Source organism: Anolis carolinensis, unplaced genomic scaffold (genome assembly GCF_035594765.1).
Source record: "Anolis carolinensis isolate JA03-04 unplaced genomic scaffold, rAnoCar3.1.pri scaffold_14, whole genome shotgun sequence".
NCBI classification, from domain to species: Eukaryota; Metazoa; Chordata; class Lepidosauria; order Squamata; family Dactyloidae; genus Anolis; species Anolis carolinensis.
Window position 1 is genome coordinate 12,411,508 of NW_026943825.1, and position 20,000 is coordinate 12,431,507.

Sequence of the window (20,000 nt, forward strand, 5' to 3'; positions counted from 1 at the left end):
GATTTTGGGAATTATAGCTCACCCCCTATCCCTGGATTTTGGGAGTTATAGTTCATCCCATATCCCTGGATTGGCTCTGGATTTTGGGAGTTACAGTTCATCCCTTATCCCTGTATTTTGGGAGTTATAGTTCATCCCCTATCCCCTATCCCTGGATTGGCCCTGGATTTTGTGAATTATATCCCTGGATTGGGTCTGGATTTGGGGAGTTATAGTTCATCCCCATCCCTGGATTTTGGGAGTTACAGTTCATCCCCATCCCTGGATTTTGGGAGTTACAGTTCATCCCATATCCCTGAATTGGCCCTGGATTTGGGGAGTTACAGTTCATCCCATATCCCTGAATTGGCCCTGGATTTGGGGAGTTACAGTTCATCCCATATCCCTGAATTGGCCCTGGATTTGGGGAGTTACAGTTCATCCCATATCCCTGAATTGGCCCTGGATTTGGGGAGTTACAGTTCATCCCATATCCCTGAATTGGCCCTGGATTTGGGGAGTTACAGTTCATCGCCATCCCTGTATTTTGAGAATTATAGTTCATCCCATATCCCTGGATTTTGAGTGTTATAGTTCATCAAATCCCTGGATCGTGGGAATCATAATTTATCCCATATTCCTGGATTTTGGGAGTTATAGTTCATCTCATATCCCTGGATCGTGGGAGTCATAGTTAATCCCATATCCCTGGTTTTTGGGAATTATAGTTCATCAAATTCCTGGATCGTGGGAGTCATAGTTCATCCCATATCCCTGGATTTTGGGAGTTATACTTTATCCAATATCCCTGGATTTTGGGAGTTATAGTTCCTATCCCTGGACTAACCCTGGATTTTGGGACTTCATTCCATATCCCTGGACTGGCCCTGGATTTTGGGAGTTATAGTTCATCACCATCCCTGGATTTTGAGAGTTATAGTTCATCAAATCCCTGGATCGTGGGAGTCATCATTCATCCCAAATCCCTGGATCGTGGGAGCTATAGTTCATCCCATATCCCTGGATCGTGGGAGTCATAGTTAATCCCATATCGATGGTTTTTGGGAATTATAGTTCATCAAATCCCTGGATCGTGGGAGTCATGTTTCATCCCCTATCCCTGGATTTTGGGAGTTATAGTTCATCCCCATCCCTGGATTTTGGAAGTCATAGTTCATCCCATATCCCTGGTTTTTGGGAGTTATAGTTTATTCCATATCCCTGGACAGGCCCTGGATTTTGGGAGTTACTTTTCATCCCGCCAATGGGATGACTTGGCGCACAGACCAAACATGACCAACTTTAACTACTAGGCAGGTTTAGAGGGAATGCTGGGAGTTCTAGACCAGCCACATCCAGAACCCCACTTGCAACGGATCTGGACCAGACTCAACACGCAGACCCATCAATGATGAACTTTAACTATTGGTGCACATCGGGAGCAATGATAGGCGATGGTGGGAGTTGTAGGGAAAGAAACACGGGGATTTGCGGCTGTGGCCAAGCTCACCCAGCTTGGAGAAGGACGGCTTCTTCTCGTCAGCAGCCAGCGCCGGCTCCTCTTCCGAACCGGACGAGATGGTCTGGATGTCGTCGCTGTCGTTGGCGTTGCCCTTCCCTTTCCCGTTGTTGTCCCCGTCACTGTCCGTGCTGCTGGAGAGCATCAGTACGTCCTAATGGGAAGGAAGGAGAAAATGAGCCGTGACAGTGTGCCTCTTAGAAGCTGGGAGCTTTGCAAGATGGCAGAATCACCCAACCTTATTAGCTCTTATTAGGGGGTGGGCTGGATGACCCTTGGGAGTCTCCGCAGCGTGAAAGAAGAACCATAGATGCCACTCACGTCTTTGGCTCCCGGCTGAGGCTCCGGCTGCTTCCGACTCTGAAGCAGAGCTGTCTTGCTGACCGGCCGCCGGACACCTTCAGGGACGGCTGGGTTGGGATTGTAGCCGTAATGCCTTTGTGGGGTGGCCCCTCTGGCATGTGATAAAACAAAAAAGGTAGGTTAGCCATGCCGTTGGCCTTCCATCCTGCTGGAAATATCTCAAAACTGTTCCTAACAGGAGCTTGAAATTCAATAATAATAATAATAATAATAATAATAATAATAATAATAATAACTGACTGGCATCATAGCTGACAAAGTTCAAGATTATCTTGAAGAAAAAAACATCTTGCCAGATGAACAGAAAGGCAACAAACGGAAAACAGGGGAACAAAAGACCAGTTATTGATTGACAAAATGATTCTGGAGAACTGTAAGAGCCGAAAAGCTAATCTTCACATGACGTGGATTGACTACAAAAAGGCCTTTGACTCACTCCCACACAGCTGGATCATCAAGTGCCTGGATGCCATCGGGATTAGTAAAAACGTTGGCACCTTCATTGAAAACATGATAGAGCACTGGAAAACTGAACTGTCTGTTGGAAATGAAAGCTATGGACTTGTTAACATCAGAAGAGGAATTTTCCAGGGAGATTCATTGTCCCCTCTGCTTTTCATTATTGCCATGATCCCTCTGTCAACAATCTTACAAAAAATAAATCTTGGCTATTAAACATTTAAGAAATCTCACAAAATTTCACATCTGATGTACATGGATGACCTGAAGCTGTATGGGAAAACGGAAACTGAAATCCAGTCTCTGACCAACACTGTCCGAATTTTTAGCACTGATATCAGCATGGAGTTTGGTTTGGACAAATGTTCGACAGTGGCATTGAAGAAGGGTAAAATAATTGAAAATGAGGGCATAAATATGCCTAATGGCCAAACAATAAAGTGTCACCAGCCAGAGGCCTATAAATATCTGGGCATATTACAGCTGGACAACATCAAGCATGAACATGTGAAAACTGTGGTCAGCAAAGAATACACACAAAGGGTCAGAAAAATTCTCAAAAGCAAGCTCAATGGAGGCAACACCATCAAGGCCATAAACACCTGGGCCATACCTGTCATAAGATATACTGCTGGCATCATAAATTGGACACAGATGGAACTGGGCAATTTGGACAGAAAAACAAGAAAACTCATGACCATTCATCATTCACTGCACCCTCGCAGTGATGTTGACCGGCTATATCTGCCTAGAAGATCAGGGGGCAGAGGACTCTTACAAGTAAAACAAGCAGTCAAAGAAGAAGAACATGCCCTGGCAGAATATGTCAAGCAAAGTGAAGAACCTGCTTTGATTGAAGTCAAAAATCAGAAACTCCTCAAAGCACAGCAGACAAAAAAAGTACAAGAAAACCACACTACAAACTAGAGCTGACAGCTGGCACAACAAAACATTGCATGGAAAGTTCCTTGACAAAATTGAAGGAAAAGCTGATAAGGAGAAGACCTGGCTCTGGCTCACGAATGGGACCCTGAAGAAGGAGACAGAAGGCCTGATCCTTGCAGCCCAGGAGCAAGACATCAGGACAAAGGCCATTCAGGCCAAGATCGAAAAATCAGCTGATGACCCAAAATGCAGACTGTGCAAGAAAACCGACGAAATCATTGATCATATCCTCAGCTGCTGTAAGAAAATCGTACAGACAGACTACAAACAGAGGCACAACTACGTGGCCCAAATGATTCATTGGAACTTCTGCCTCAAGTACCACTTCCCAGCAGGAAAGAACTGGTGGGATCACAAACCTGCAAAAGTATTGGAAAATGAGCACGCAAAGATACTGTGGGACTTCCGAATCCAGACTGACAAAGTTCTGGAACACAACACACCAGACATCACAGTTGTGGAAAAGAAAAAGGTTTGGATCATTGATGTTGCCATCCCAGGTGACAGTTGCATTGACGAAAAACAACAGGAAAAACTCAGGACCTCAAGATTGAACTGCAAAGACTCTGGCAGAAACCAGTGCAGGTGGTTCCGGTGGTGATGGGCACACTGGGTGCTGTACCAAGAGATCTCAGCCGGCATTTTGAAACAATAGGCATTGACAAAATTACGATCTGCCAACTGCAAAAGGCCACCCGACTGGGATCTGCACGCATCATCTGAAAATACATCACACAGTCCTAGACACTTGGGAAGTGTTCGACTTGTGATTTTGTGATACGAAATCCAGCATATCTATCTTGTTTGCTGTGTCATAATATAATAATAATAATAATAATAATAATAATAATAATAATAATAATAATAATAACAACAATAATAATATCAGGGTACAAAAATAAAGTTGTTGTTATTATTATTATTATTATTATTGTATTATATCAAAATAATAATAATATGGTTAATAATAAAATAATAATAATGTAATACCCACTTCTCCCCGCAGCTCGCTTTGAGTTCATCAAAGTTAACTTTAGAGGTATAGAGTAAGTAATCCTTGGTCCTATATCTTAATTTTAGCTTAATACATTGCATTTGGACTAGATGCAGCATTCAAAGCCACCCTTCTCAGCAACAGAAATCTGAAGTACAAGGCTAAGAAGTTATATATATATCATCTGATTCCATCAACAGGCTAAAACTGACTTTTACAAAGGAAGTTTGGGATCAAAAAAGAATAAAGACTTACAGCGCAGGTTTGTTACCATCTTCAGATTCCTGCCGTAAGAAAAGACATGTAAATAATAGAACATTTGAGTCTTTTCATCACCTATTCATCTTCCCTTCTTCCATCCTCAGCTAGAAATCTAGAGAACTGACAGATAGACTGCAACATAGTCCTAGCATTAGTAGCAATAATAATAATAATAATAATAATAATAATAATAATAATAATAATAATAATAATAATAATGTTGTGGAATGAAACCACTTTAATAGCCTTGGTTTAATGCTATGGAGTCATGAGGACTATAGTCTGACACAGTCCTGAGCCTTTCTGCCACACCAAACTACAAATCCCAGGATAGCATAGCATTAAGCCCTGGTCATTTAAATAAAGATGACATCCTTCAAAGAGCAGCTCCAGAGACTCCAGAGACACCATTTCCCATGACATCTGATGTGTACCACTGGGTGTTAATAATACTAGTATTAATAACAATAGTTATTCTGGGACCCTAAGCTGAGTCTGAGAGAGGGCTGCATCCCCATGACGTCTGATGTGTACCACTGGGTGTTAATAATACTCATATTAACAACAATAGTTATTCTAGGATCCTAAGCTGAGTCCGAGAGAGGGCTGCTTCCCCATGACATCTGATGTGTACCAATGGGTGTTAATAATACTCATATTAATAACAATCGTTATTCTGGGACCCTAAGCTGAGTCTGAGAGAGGGCTGCATCCCCATGACATCTGATGTGTACCAATGGGTGTTAATAATACTCATATTAATAACAATCGTTATTCTAGGATCCTAAGCTGACTCTGAGAGTGGGCTGCATCCCCATGACATCTGATGTGTACCAATGGGTGTTAATAATACTCATATTAATAAGAATCGTTATTCTAGGATCCTAAGCCGAGTCTGAGAGAGGGCTGCTTCCCCATGACATCTGATGTGTACCACTGGGTGTTAATAATACTCATATTAATAACAATCGTTATTCTAGGATCCTAAGCTGACTCTGAGAGTGGGCTGCATCCCCATGACATCTGATGTGTACCACTGGGTGTTAATAATACTCATATTAATAACAATAGTTATTCTAGGATCCTAAGCTGAGTCTGAGAGAGGGCTGCATCTCCATGACATCTGATGTGTTCCAATGGGTGTTAATAATACTCATATTAATAACAATCGTTATTCTGGGACCCTAAGCCGAGTCTGAGAGAGGGCTGCTTCCCCATGACATCTGATGTGTACCACTGGGTGTTAATAATACTCATATTAATAACAATCGTTATTCTAGGATCCTAAGCTGACTCTGAGAGTGGGCTGCATCCCCATGACATCTGATGTGTACCACTGGGTGTTAATAATACTCATATTAATAACAATAGTTATTCTAGGATCCTAAGCTGAGTCTGAGAGAGGGCTGCATCTCCATGACATCTGATGTGTTCCAATGGGTGTTAATAATACTCATATTAATAATAATAGTTATTCTAGGATCCTAAGCCGAGTCTGAGAGAGGGCTGCTTCCCCATGACATCTGATGTGTACCAATGGGTGTTAATAATATATTAATAACAATAGTTATTCTAGGATCCTAAGCTGAGTCTGAGAGAGGGCTGCTTCCCCATGACATCTGATGTGTTCCAATGGGTGTTAATAAAACTCATATTAATGACAGTAGTTATTCCGGGACCCTAAGCTGAGTCTGAGAGAGGGCTGTTTTCCCATGACATCTGATGTGTACCAATGGGTGTTAATAATACTAATATTAAGAACCACAGTTATTCTAGGACCCTAAGCTGAGTCTGAGAGAGGGCTGCATCACCATGACATCTGATGTGTTCCAATGGGTGTTAATAATACTAATATTAATAACAATAATTATTCTAGGATCCTAAGCTGAGTCTGAGAGAGGGTTGCTTCCCCATGACATCCGATGTGTTCCAATGGGTGTTAATAATACTAATATTAATAACAATAGTTATTCTAGGATCCTAAGCTGAGTCTGAGGGAGGGCTGCTTCCCCATGACATCTTCTAGTCCAAAAACAGAGTATAGGGAGGTGAGCCTCAGAAGCCTTCCCGTTGATGCCAATGGTCCAAAAAAATTCGCTTTTTTTCATAAGCGAGATGAAAACTCTATTCATATAGGCACTCCGTTTTCAGAAACGGGGACAAATACAAAACTGATACAAAACGAATGAAACTAAACAAAACGAACAACGATGCCATATAAAAGCACACCACTACTAAATACCTAAAGTTACAGAAACTTTAGGATAGTGCAATGATGGGCAACCTTTTGCACTTGGTGTGTCAAAATTCAACAAAAAAAACCTAGCATGACTTGGGTGGTGTGTCACTTCAAGAAAAAAACCATAATTTCACAATATATATAGTTTAAATAACAAAAATATATAATTGTAATATATAACTGTATTTAATAAATCAAAAACTATTTACTACCATTATTTCCATGTACAACAATCTATGGTACCTCTTGCAATTTCCACGCTGATTTCTCTCTATTCTAGTTTCAATGTAGTCATGAATAATGATATATAATATAATAGTAATAATATACTACAATAATAATAGAATAATAATAGAATGATTTTATATATTTATATATGTGTGTGTGTGTGTAATGTGCATAATTCCCATGGAGTAAACAACAAAACCACTGGACCAAATCGCACCAAATTTGGCCACAAAAAACATTAGTCATCCAATCAATCTGCATGAGGCAGCGTGTCAGCAAAAATGGCTAGGCGTGTCAGTGCTGACACGCGTGTCATAGGTTGGCCATCACTGGGATAGTGTTTATTTGTTCATATATTCTTGTCTTTTGTCTTTTACTGTTGATATGGACGGTGGAGCAATCAATTAACCAATCTATTAACCATACCTCTTTCTTCTTGACTACGGTCTCTCCCTCCGAGCCACCGAATGCAACCGCCCCGGGCTTCTCACTCTCGGCTGCTTCAGTCTTTAGTGTGGCCCCCGTTTCGTGGAGGCGCAAAGAGGAGCGGCTGTCGCTGTCCTGCAACCCGTCCGCCATGGCGTTGGAGCTCAGCCAGGACACCACCTTGTTCTTGGAGGTCTCCTCGGAGACGGGGGGTTTGCAAGGCAGGGCCTCCTCGTGGCTGACCTGCCGGACCACGCCGGAGTCCTTGGAGGCTGTCTCCGAGAGGCCGTTCTCCCGCTGGCCCCGGGTCTGGCGGCGGGTGGCGTAGCTGCGCCAGACGGAGCTGGTGCTGAAGTCCTCGTCCTTGCAGAAGTTGTCGTCGGAGCTGTCCTCGTTGGACTCCTCCTGGTCGTCCGAGCCCGAGTTGTCGTCGTCGTCCTTGAGGTTGACCCCGCTGCTGTCTGAGGAGCACTTGGCCTCGCTCTCGTAGCCCTCCTTGGAGTTCTCCACACTCTCAATGTGGTCCAGGTTGGCAAAGTACTCGTCGCCCATCTCCAGGCCCTCTTTGTCAGCAAAGTCATCCGTCAGGATTTTCCCTGCAGGACAACAAGTAGCAGAGACAATAGGATTTCGTATTTTCCTGGGTCAAGAATCGTACTAGATTAGAATATTTCATAATACGAGGGCTATCCACAAAGTAGGTTACGTTTTGGAACTCGCTCCCCAGGGAGATCAGGCAGGCCCCTACCCTCCTCTCCTTCCGGAAGAGCCTAAAAACCTGGCTCTTCCAAAAGGTCTTCGATGATTAATTATTGTAGATTCGAACTATCTGCCCACTCAACAATAGGATACTTTGCCATTATTACCTTGCACTTTATTGACTACTTTAGCTGTGAAACTACCTCTCCCATTTTGAAACATTCTGCACTTTGGCCCAGATCCATGTTTTAGTCTCCCGTTTTTAACATTTCATGCTGTATGTTGGTTTTTATGACTGTTTTATTGATGCTGATGTTTTATTGTTGGGATATTTGTTCATTGTTTTATTGCTGTTTGTGTCGGGCAAGGCCCCATGTAAGCCGCTCCGCGTCCCTCCGGAGAGATGGGGCGGGGTATAAAAATAAAGTTCTTCTTCTTATTATTATTATCACGTTTTGGATTTTAAAAAGGACAAAGTATAGGAGAAATCATTTACCATATGCAGCTGAAAGACACATCTCAATAATACAATCTAATGTAATCCCCATTGAAATCTAGGCACGTCTCATATAGATAAATGAGTTTGAAAAGGTCTGCCCCAGTAAATCTGCCGCCTCTCTCCTCCGTTTCCAACAATGGGAGCTATGCTGCAGGAAGGGAGAAGGAGGAAGAGCTGAGGACACAAGCGGGGAATTTACTGGAGCAGTACTTTTCAAACTCATTTATCTATATGAGACGTGCCTAGATTTCAATGGGGATTACCTGAGATTGTATTATTGGAATGTATCTTTCAGCTGCATATGGTAAATGATTTCTCCTATACTTTGTCCTTTTTAAAATCCAAAACATAACCTACTTTGTGGATAGCCCTCGTAATTGTTGGAAATAGCAGCCTCCCAAGCCTTTCACTATTTGTTTATGGATGTTTATACAGTACAGTCTCACTTATCCAAGCAGAAGCCTGGATAAGCGAATATCTTGGATAATAAGGAGGGATTAAGGAAAAGCCTATTAACATCAAATTAAGTTATGATTTTACAAATTAAGCACCAAAACATCATGTTATACAACAAATTTGACAGAAAAAGTAGTTCAATACGCAGTAATGCTATGTAGTAATTACTGTATTTACGAATTCAGCACCAAAATATTACGATATATTGATAACATTGACTACAAAAATGGCTTAGATAATCCAGAAACTTGGATAAGCGAGGCTTGGATAAGTGAGACTCTACTGTATTTTACTATATATTTTATATACACTATAATTTGTATATATATATATATATTGAAAAAATGTAATAGGATTCTTATTATTATTGTTAAAGTTACTTGATTGCAGTAAAGAAAAGTTGATTTGCCAATTTGTACCTCTGTGTTGAGTACACAGGGTATCATTCTTAATCAATAGTCCATCATCTTTGTACTCACTAAAGTCCAAAAGTCATACTTCTCTACTTAAGTCCAAACAGCAACATGCATCCACCTCCACTGAGATGTAATGCAGAAGCTTGTAGTCCTACAAAATGGAGTCCTGTGTCTGAACACACGTCTATAACCCCTACCACACCAAAGAGGTACAAATTGGCAAATCAACTTTTCTTTACTGCAATCAAGTAACTTTAACAATAATAATAAGAATCCTATTACATTTTTCCTTTTCAATACGGTTATGATTGCCATTTATTTCCAAAAGGACATGTGCCCAGAGACTGGGTGCAGTTATTTCCAACAATGATCTCCGAAAGAAACAGAAAGAAGGGGCTTTTGTACAAAGAAAGCAGTTGTGCCTCTCTTGCAGCATTAAAAGAAGGGAGAGAAGAAAATCCCCTTTAAGACTAAGTACAGGCTGTCCCCAGGTTACAAAGAAAATAGGTTCTGTATTTTTATGTATTTATTTATTTATTTCTAGCATTTATATCCTGCCCTTCTCACCCAAAGGGACTCAGGGTGGCTTATAGTAATGGCGGCAATTCGTACAAAATCCGTATCAAAACAATACATAAGACAATTAAAACTGATGATGATGATGATGATGATATTTTTATCGGGATAATTGTGTTATTGCTCTGTTTTTGTTATTTGTTTGTTGTATCGGGCAAGGCCCCATGTAAGCCGCCCCGAGTCCCTTCGGGGAGATGGGGTGGAGTATAAAAATAAAGTTATTATTATTATTATTATTATTATTATTATTATTATTATTATTATTATTATTATTATTATTTATTAAAACTATTAAAATTACAATAAATTACAATATATAAATTTAAAAAGTAGGTTCTGTAGGTTTGTTCTTAAGCTGAATTTTCATGCAGAATGGAACACAGACATTTTTAAAGTGTATCTAAGAGCTTTCTAGAAGATTCCGAAACTGACTGCACAAGTACCGGAAATACCATAGGTGCAATTTCACAGGGACCACGATGAAGAAATATTAGCTTTGGCTAGCATAGGAAAGGGTGAACACCCCTGTGGCATCTGTTTTGCTCCCTGTGCCCCTGTTCAGAAGATTTCGCCTCGCTTTCTGTCCCTGTGAAAATTGGATTTTGAAAAAATTGAGCTTGTTGTGGAAACAAGGATTGGTGATAAAGCTTCAGTGGAGACCTCTTTTCCCCATGATAACACCTCTTTCCGGAGTGAATTTCCCTTCCGAGGGGAAGATTTCCCTCACATCCTTGCAATTGTTGACCCCGGGGACATTACCTGCATAGATGCAGACGAAGGAGCCCTTGGCGATGTCGTCCAGGCAGCGGATGCCCCATCCTTTGTTCTGCGTCTTGAAAAGCTGCAGCCGGATCTGGAGGCCGTGCTGCACCAGGCGGTTGTTGCACATGTTGACGTTGCACTTGCAGCGCTTGTTGCACTCGTAAACCCTGCGGCGAGGAGACAGCTTTGTTGGCAAATTTGTAATACAATATTATACCAATCATAATAATATTATTTTGCAATACAATATAATACTAATAATATAATAATCTATATATATAAAAGAGTGATGGAATCCTGGCGACCGCCAAAACAACAAAACTAAACACCCCACAACCTCAAAAATTGACAACACAAAACATCATCCATGCCTCTAGGTTGATAGAACAAAAAGAAAAGAAAAATAAAGTCCTAATTAGAGGGAGAGGAATAATTGTTTTTATCCAATTGCTGCCAGTTAGAAGGCAAAGCTCCACCCACTTGGTCTCCTAGCAACCCACTCAGCTCAGGGGACAGGCAGAGTTAGGCCTCACTTAGGCCTCTTCCACACTGCCTATGAGATACAGATTATCAGATTTTAACTGGATTAGATGGCAGTGTAGACTCAAGGCCCTTCCACACAGCTATATAACCCATATAATCTTATATATTATCTACTTTAACTGGATTATCTGGACTCTACACCTTTACCCTTTACCTTAACTACCACCAGTTCCTCGATACTTTATTTCCCATACCACCATACTTCGCCACAGCAACGCATGGCCGGGCACAGCTAGTATTAATCATATATTACATATTACATGTCTATTCCCATCCCAATTTGCACTTCCAAGAATTTGCAGCACTTTATCAGTCACCTCGTGTTTACAATATTTATATGGTGCGCTTTACCCAGTCTACTTTTACAACCTCTCCGTTTTAATCCACGTTTTTATTAGTTCTTGTCATTTGTTTTTTATTGGGTAATGTTTACATTTTTATAATTGTGCACGTCTCTTGTCTATTGTTGAGTTTTATATTGCTATTGTTTTTATTCGGGCTTGGCCCCATGTAAGCTGTCCTGAGTCCCCTTTGGGGAGAATGTGGACAATAATAATAATAACAACACTTTCAACAGAAAGGAGGAAATCATGAAAATGAACAAAATCAGGCTACTCTAGAATCAGGACAATAAATAAAGAACAACATTCAGAAAACAGGGGAATTCCAGACCGGAAGCAATCAGGGCCAGCTATTAGTCTTCTCTGCCCAAGCACCTCGCTGCCATGTTTCATGAGTATATACATACATGCATAATCTTACCCTGTTGGTAGGCATTCTTCTAACCGCTTGTGTTGATATCCAGAATTCGGGTTGATCTGGCCCCCCGGGGTGCAGGCGGTGGCTTGGATGGTGAGCTGGTGGCATGCGCATCTGGATCTGCAAAAGAAAATGCAATTCAGGTTGAGATCCAAAAAAATTTTTTTTTCACCACACAATACGGGCAATGGAACCTGCAGGCTATTGCTTGCAATATGTGATCTATTTCTCTCTTCTCCTCCCTTATCAGTGTGTTTACTTTTGCAAAGCCTCCCTCGCTCTTAATCAAGGGAATGTTTTGAAAAGAGAAAGACACTTGCAAGTCAGGAAGAAGAAAAATATATATTCATTAATCTTATGAAAGCATCTTCCCCTGAAATATTTGTTAAACTCTCCTACAGATATTAACCCCTTGCATTAACCCCTTGCAAGCTTTTGCCATCTCTTTATATGTGTATCTGTCTATATACATTAATTTTATATATGAATTTCCTCTCATGTTTGCAGGTCTTTGCAAATCCTTTATACATATAGATCCATGTACCTGTGTATCTGTAGCCATACATACACATTATTTTTATATATGAATTTACCCTCATGTGTTTGCAGGTCTTTGCAAATCCTTTATACATATAGATCCATGTACCTGTATATCTGTAGCCATACATACACATTATTTTTATATATGAATTTACCCTCATATGTTTGTAAGTCTCTGCAAATATCTATATAAAGAGAAATGTCTGGATATATATGAATATATTCTTATCTACCTATATATAGGGCTTGCAAATATTACAGGGGGTAAATGAACACACAAATATATACAGACATGTCTAGATAGATATGAATATATCTATATATATATATAAAAGAGTGATGGCATCACGGCGACCCACAAAACAACAAAACTACAGGCCCCCCAACCTCGAAATTTGACAACACAACCCATCATCCACGCCTCTAGGTTGATACAACAAAAAGCAAAGAAAGATCAAGTCCTAATTAGAGGGAGAGAAATAATTGTTTTTATCCAATTGCTGCCACTTAGAAGGCTCTAAGCTCTGCCCACTTGGTCTCCTAGCAACCCACTCAGCCCAGTGTTAATAAAAGAATAAAAAATAAAATAAATACAAATAATACAATAAAAAACACTAAAAACATTAATACAATAAAATACTCTAATAACAAAATAACTAAAAATAATACAACAAAATAATAAAATATAATAAATAAAAAAGATAAGTTCCAACAAAATTAATTAAAAAATACAAATAACGTCAAATAAAAATTCCACAACAACTTTTAACCAATACCACCACCACTTTGCCACAGCAACGCGTGGCCGGGCACAGCTAGTGTATGTGTGTATGTATGTGTGTGTGTGTGTGTGTGTGTGTGTGTGTGTATGTATGTGTGTATATATATATATATATATATATATATATATATATATATATATATATAGCTTGCAAATATTGTAGGCGAAATGCACACAGAGAGAGAGGGGGATTTGCAAATGTTTCAGGGGGAAATGCATATGTGAAATTAGTATATATAATTATAGATCTATATCTAGCTCTGCATTGTTTATGTAGGCTTTGAATGTTTGCCTGTTACTATGTTGGAAGCCGGCCTGAGTCCCCATGGGGAGATAGGGTGGGATCCAAATGAAGTTTTTATTATTATTATTATTATTAGACTAGCTGTGCCCGGCCACGCGTTGCTGTGGCGAAGTCTGGTGGTATGGGAAATAAAGTATTGAGGAATTGGTGGTAGTTAAGGTAAAGGGTCAAGGTTCAAAGTAAAATCTCACTTATCCAACATTCGCTTATCCAATGTTCTGGATGATCCAACACAGTCTGCCTTTTAGTAGTCAATGTTTTTGTAGTCAGTGTTTTAAATTCATTGTGATATTTTGGTGGTAAATTTGTAAATACAGTAATTACTACATAGCATTACTGCGCATGGAAATACTTTTTCTGTCAAATTTGTTGTCTAACCAAAACGTGCTTAATTTGTAAAATCATAACCTAATTTGATGTTTAATCGGCTTTTCCTGAATCCCTTCTTATTATCCAACATAGTCACTTATGCAACGTTCTGCTGGCCTGTTTATGATGGATGAGTGAGACTCTATTGTATATTTATGATCTTATATTATCTGAATGTCTTATATTATATTAGAACTGATTATATGAGGCCCCTTCTTCACAGCTGTATAAAATGCACACTGAAGTGGATTATATGGAAGTGGGGAGTCAAGATAATCCAGTTCAAAGCAGATAATATAAGATTATAAATGGGTTATATAGCTGTGTGGAAGGGCCTTGAGTCTACACTGCCATATAATCCAGTTCAAATTTGCTAATCTGTATTTTATAGGCAGTGGGGAAGAGGCCTAAGTGAGACCTAACTCTCCCTGTCCCCTGGGCTGAGTGGGTTGCTAGGAGAGCAAGTGGGCAGAGCTTAGCCTTTTAACTGGCAGCAATTGGATAAAAACAATTATTCCTCTCCCTTTAATTAGGACTTTATTTTTCTTTTCTTTTTGTTGTATGAACGTAGAGGCATGGATGAGGGGTTGTGCTGTCAAGTTTAGTGTTTCTGGGATGTGTAGTTTTGTTGTTTTGTCCTAGGCCAAAATTTCATTACCCTTTTATATATATAGATTATTATTGATACCATATTGTTTTTGTTGCCCCTACTTTTCCACTTATAGAGCTAGTTTATTGTTTTTCTTTGAAATACGGTAAATATTCAAAAACATTTAACCTACTAATGCCTCGATTAATGAAATTTTATTGGTATCTATTTTTACAGTAGAGTCTCACTAATCCAAGCCTCGCTTATCCAAGCCTCTGGATAATCCAAGCCATTTTTGTAGTCAATGTTTTCAATATATTGAGATATTTTGGTGCTAAATTCGTAAATACAGTAATTACAACATAACATTACTGTGTATTGAACTACTTTTTCTGTCAAATTTGTTGTATGACATGAAGTTTTGGTGCTTAATTTGTAAAATCATAACCTAATTTGATGTTTAATAGGCTTTTCCCTAATCCCTCCTTATTATCCAAGTTATTCTCTTATCCAAGCTTCTGCTGGCCCGTTTAGCTTGGATAAGTGAGACTCTACTGTATATATATATATATATATATATATATATAGCTTGCAAATATTGTAGGGAAAATGCACACACAGAGAGAGGGGGGATTTGCAAATGTTTCAGGGGGAAATGCATATGTGAAATTAGTATATATAATTATAGATCTATATCTAGCTCTGCATTGTTTATGTAGGCATTGAATGTTTGCCTGTTACTATGTTGGAAGCCGGCCTGATTCCCCATGGGGAGATAGGGTGGGATCCAAATGAAGTTTTTATTGCTATTATTATTATTATTAGATTATTATTGATACCATATTGTTTTTGTTGCCCCTACTTTTCCACTTATAGAGCTAGTTTATTGTTTTTCTTTGAAATGCGGTAAATATTCAAAAACATTTAACCTACTGATGCCTCGATTAATGACATTTTATTGGTATCTACAGTAGAGTCTCACTTATCCAACATAAACGGGCCAGCAGAATGTTGGATAAGCAAATATGTTGGATAATAAGGAGGCATTAAGGAAAAGCCTATTAAACATCAAATATAATTAAGCACCAAAACATCATGTTAGACAACAAATTTGGCAGAAAAAGTAGTTCAATACGCAGTAATGCTATGTAGTAATTACTGTATTTATGAATTTAGCACCAAAATATCACGATATATTGAAAACATTGACTCCAAAAAAGCATTGGATAATCCAGAACGTTGGATAAGCGAGTGTTGGATAAGTGAGACTCTACTGTATTTTTATTTTGAAATTGACCCGTAGCTGCTACATTTCCCACCTGCGGCTTATACTCGAGTCAGTAAGTTATAATAATAATAATAATAATAATAATAATAATAATAATAATAATAATAATAATAATTTTATTCTTATATCCCGCCCCATCTCCCCAGAGGGACTCGGGGCGGCTTACATGGGGCCATGCCCAGACACAACAGCACAAATCAAATAAAACATTAAACCGAGCAGTAAAACTTCAACATGATTAAAAACAGTCATAAAAGTCAATATACACAATAATATTAAAATCCCAATTTGGGTTAAAAGATCCAGGCCAAGGTGCAAAGCAATATCAAGTTATCAGGGAGGGATAATTATACGTTATAATTATAAGTTATCCCAGTTTTTTGTGGTAAAATTAGGTGCCTCGGCTTATATTCGGGTCGGCTTATACTCGAGTATATACGGTAACTATGATGTAATACAATACAGTCATATGTGCTCAGCTCCCTGACTCACTTGTCCCGGCATCCGTCCTCGCAGTCGCAGCCCACCAGGAACTCCCAGCTGGTGTTGATGTAGACCCCTTTCCCGGGGATGCGCTCCTTGCTATAAGCCACCTGCGGCGGCGGCGTGTTGTCGATCTCATTGACGCAGGAGAGCGGGACGTCCTCCCTCCCCTTAGTGATGTCCGCGATGTAGTAGAAAGGCTTGTAGGGCTGGAACTTGCGGTCCACCATGACGTAAGGGTCCAGGCAGAACATCTCCAGGAAGAGGAAGTCGCAGTCGGTCTCGAAGAGGTAGCGCTCGATCTCGGCCATGCTGCGCAAGCAGAGGCCGCAGGGGCTCTTGTAGATGACGTGGAAGCCGGTCTTGCGGTTGATGCGGCGGCGGGCGTTCATGCGGCGGAAGTCGTAGAGCAGCGGGACGAGGAGCGGGTTCTTGCTGCGGTACTGGTCCGGGCGGAAGGGCCGCACGCGGGAGAGGCAGGTGTAGCTGCAGACGTGGGGCAGGTAGAAGAGCTTCTCCACCGGGGCTCGGTAGGAGGGCTCGTTGGGCACCCGGTCCAGCATCCCGTGGAAGGACGGAGCGGGCACGGCGCAGGGCGGGGCGCCCGAATACCTGCCACGGAAAGAGAGAAAAAGGAGCGCAGTCAATGAGGGAAACCAGGAAACACAGACACAGCCAGTTCCGGCAAAAGAGAGTCTGGTGCAAAATATTACTATTATTATTATTATTATTATTATTATTATTATTATTATTATTACTAGCTGTGCCCGACCACGCGTTGCTGTGGCATTGTCTGGTGGTGTTGGTGAGAAATTATTGAGGTAGTGGTGGTATTGAATGTCTGTTGCATGGTTGTCTTTATGTTTAGTATGCATTTGGTTGTTTGTGTACTGTGAAAGTGGTGAGGGTAGAGGGGGAAAGTCACGGAAAGAGAGAAAAAGGAGCGCAGTCAATGAGGGAAACCAGGAAACACAGACACTGCCAGTTCCGGCAAAAGAGAAACTGGTGCAAAATATTATTATTATTATTACTAGCTTTGCCCGGCCATGCATTGCTGTGGCTTATGGGAATTATTTGTTGGCCAGGTGGAATAGCAGTGAATAGCCTTGCAGCGTGAAAGTCTGGCCGTTTTGTGGAGTGGTTGGAGCCGTAGCATTAATCAAAGAGGCGCTTTGAAGTGTGGGTACTTCCTTAGAAGGGGAATTCTTGTTTGGTCAGATTGAATGGTATTGAATAGGTTTGTAGGTTAAAAGCCTGGTCGGTTTGTACATAGGGTATTGTTGCTAGGCGAGGTTGAATGGGACAGAGTAGTGTTGTGGTTTCAAAATTTGGGGGTTTTGTATGTAGAGGAAATGTTGGTTGGCTTGGTTGAAAAGTATTGAATAGCCTTGATGGTTGTAAGCCTGGTCGGTTCTTACCTTGCGGAATCCTTGGTTGGTCAGTTTGAATAGGAATTAATAGTGTCGGTGTGGGAGGTTTGAATGGTGGAATTAGCCACCTTGGTTAGTTTTTAATGGCCTTGCAGGTTGAAAGGGTGTTTGTTTACTGTCTGGAGGAATGTTTTGTTGGGAAGTGTTAGCTGGCCCTGATTGTTTCGTTTGTAGAATTCCCAATTTCCCTGCTTTCCGAGTGTTGGTCTTTATTTCGTCTCCTGGTTTTAGAGATTATATTGTTTTCTATTATTATACCATAGTAAGTCTTATATATTATATTTATCATGTTACATTAGGTGGTGAGAATTGTATTATATGAGGTCAGTTGTACATAGTTGTATAAAATGTAGACTGAACTGGATTAGATGGCAGTGTAGAGTGAAGGCAATGTCATAGAGGAATATTATTTAGAATGCCAAGGTAGATAATCCAGTTGAAAGGAGATATTGGCAGATGTGCCTTGGTATTCTGGGTAATATTGTTGTGTGGCAGGGGTTTGAGTGTAGACTGTCACATTATGGAGTTGAAGTTTAAAACGGGTGAAGGGAGGCGGAAGCTTGGCTCTCCTCCTACTGACTGAAGAGTGAATACAGTGTTGTGGTAAAAAGAATTCGAAATTGTATAAGGGTTGATTATGTATACATCGTTATGTAGTGGTGTGTCCAGGTAGTTATAAATATTATATGTGTTGCTGTGTGTATATTTTATGTTATCTGTGTAAATGTACATCTTTTCTATATATAAAAGGCTTTGTGCGCGCGCACAAGAAGGGTTGGGAGGATTGTGGCGCATGCACACATCGCCTGTTGTGGTTGATGCTGTTGTGATTGTATTTTTAGTGTAATTGTGTTGTATCTTACTTGAGGCAGGGATGATTGATTGTGTTGGCAATTTTTGGGTTTGGGGGGTTTGGGGTTTTGTTGTTTTGTGAGTTGCCGTGATACTAGCTGTGCCCAGCCACACATTGCTGTGACATTGTCTGGTGATGTTGGTGAGAACTTGTTGAGGTAGTGGTGGTATTGAATGTCTGTTGTATGGTTGTCTTTATGTTTAGTATGCATTTGGTTGTTTGTGTACTGTGAAAGTGGTGAGGATAGAGGGGGTCTATGTCCCTGTGTAGTATTGTATAGTATTTATACGTTGTCCGTGTGTTGTGAATGCTTGGATTGTGTCCTGCTGCATAGTAGAAAGGGTTGGGCTCGATGGCCCTTACGGGTCTCTACAAACTCTTGGATTCTATGTTTTTTTAATATTATTATTATTATTATTATTATTATTATTATTATCATCATCATCCTCATCATCATCATTATTTTATAGAGGCTGGATGGCCATCTGTCAGGGGTGCTTGGATTGTGTCCTCCTGCATGGTAGAAGGAAGTTGATCTGGATGATCCTTAGGGGTCACTCCAAACCTTGGGATTGTATGATGATGTTGTTGTTGTTATTATTATTAGTAGTAGTAGTAGTAGTATTGAGAGGCTGGGTGGCCATCTGTTGGTAGTGCTTGGCTTGTGTCCTGCATGGCAGAATTGCATGGCAAGGGCTGGATGGCCCTTAGGTGAGGCCTAACTGTGCCTGTCCCCTGGGCTGAGTAGGTTGCTAGGAGACCAAGTGGGCGGAACTTAGCCTTGTAACTGGCAGCAATTGGATAGAAACAATTATTCCTCTCCCTCTAATTAGGACTTTATTTTTCTTTTCATTTTGTTGTATCAACCTAGAGCCATGAATGATGGGTTGTGTTGTCAAATTTCGAGGTTGGGGGGCCTGTAGTTTTGTTGTTTTGTCCGCTGCCCTGATGCCATCACTCTTTTATATATATAGATTATGGACACAAAGACATAGTATTACACAGCAAATGAGATCTATATGCTGGATTTCGTATCACAAAATCACAAGTCGAACACTTCCCAAGTGTCTAGGACTGTGTGATGTATTTTCAGATGATGTGTGCAGATCCCAGTAAGGTGGCCTTTTGCAGTTGGCAGATCCTAATTTTGTCAATGTCTATTGTTTCCAAATGCCGGCTGAGATCTTTTGGCACGGCACCCAATGTGCCCATCACCACCGGGACCACCTGTAATAGTTGT

The 20,000-nt window shown here is 40.4% G+C and overlaps 1 protein-coding gene across 3 annotated transcripts in view; it reads right to left on the reverse strand.

The window, feature by feature from the left end:
- Window positions 1-20,000, reverse strand: part of setdb1 (SET domain bifurcated histone lysine methyltransferase 1) — a 54,241-nt gene that overhangs the window by 9,329 nt on the left and 24,912 nt on the right. For all 3 annotated transcript variants that reach the window (XM_062964793.1, XM_062964794.1, XM_062964792.1), the window contains exons 13-19: window positions 16,487-17,089; window positions 12,127-12,243; window positions 10,819-10,988; window positions 7,414-8,009; window positions 4,515-4,543; window positions 1,820-1,952; window positions 1,490-1,652 (exon numbers count right to left, since the gene is read on the reverse strand). In XM_062964793.1, coding sequence (XP_062820863.1) covers window positions 1,490-1,652; window positions 1,820-1,952; window positions 4,515-4,543; window positions 7,414-8,009; window positions 10,819-10,988; window positions 12,127-12,243; window positions 16,487-17,089 — 1,811 coding nt within the window. The remainder of the gene's footprint in view (window positions 1-1,489; window positions 1,653-1,819; window positions 1,953-4,514; window positions 4,544-7,413; window positions 8,010-10,818; window positions 10,989-12,126; window positions 12,244-16,486; window positions 17,090-20,000) is intronic.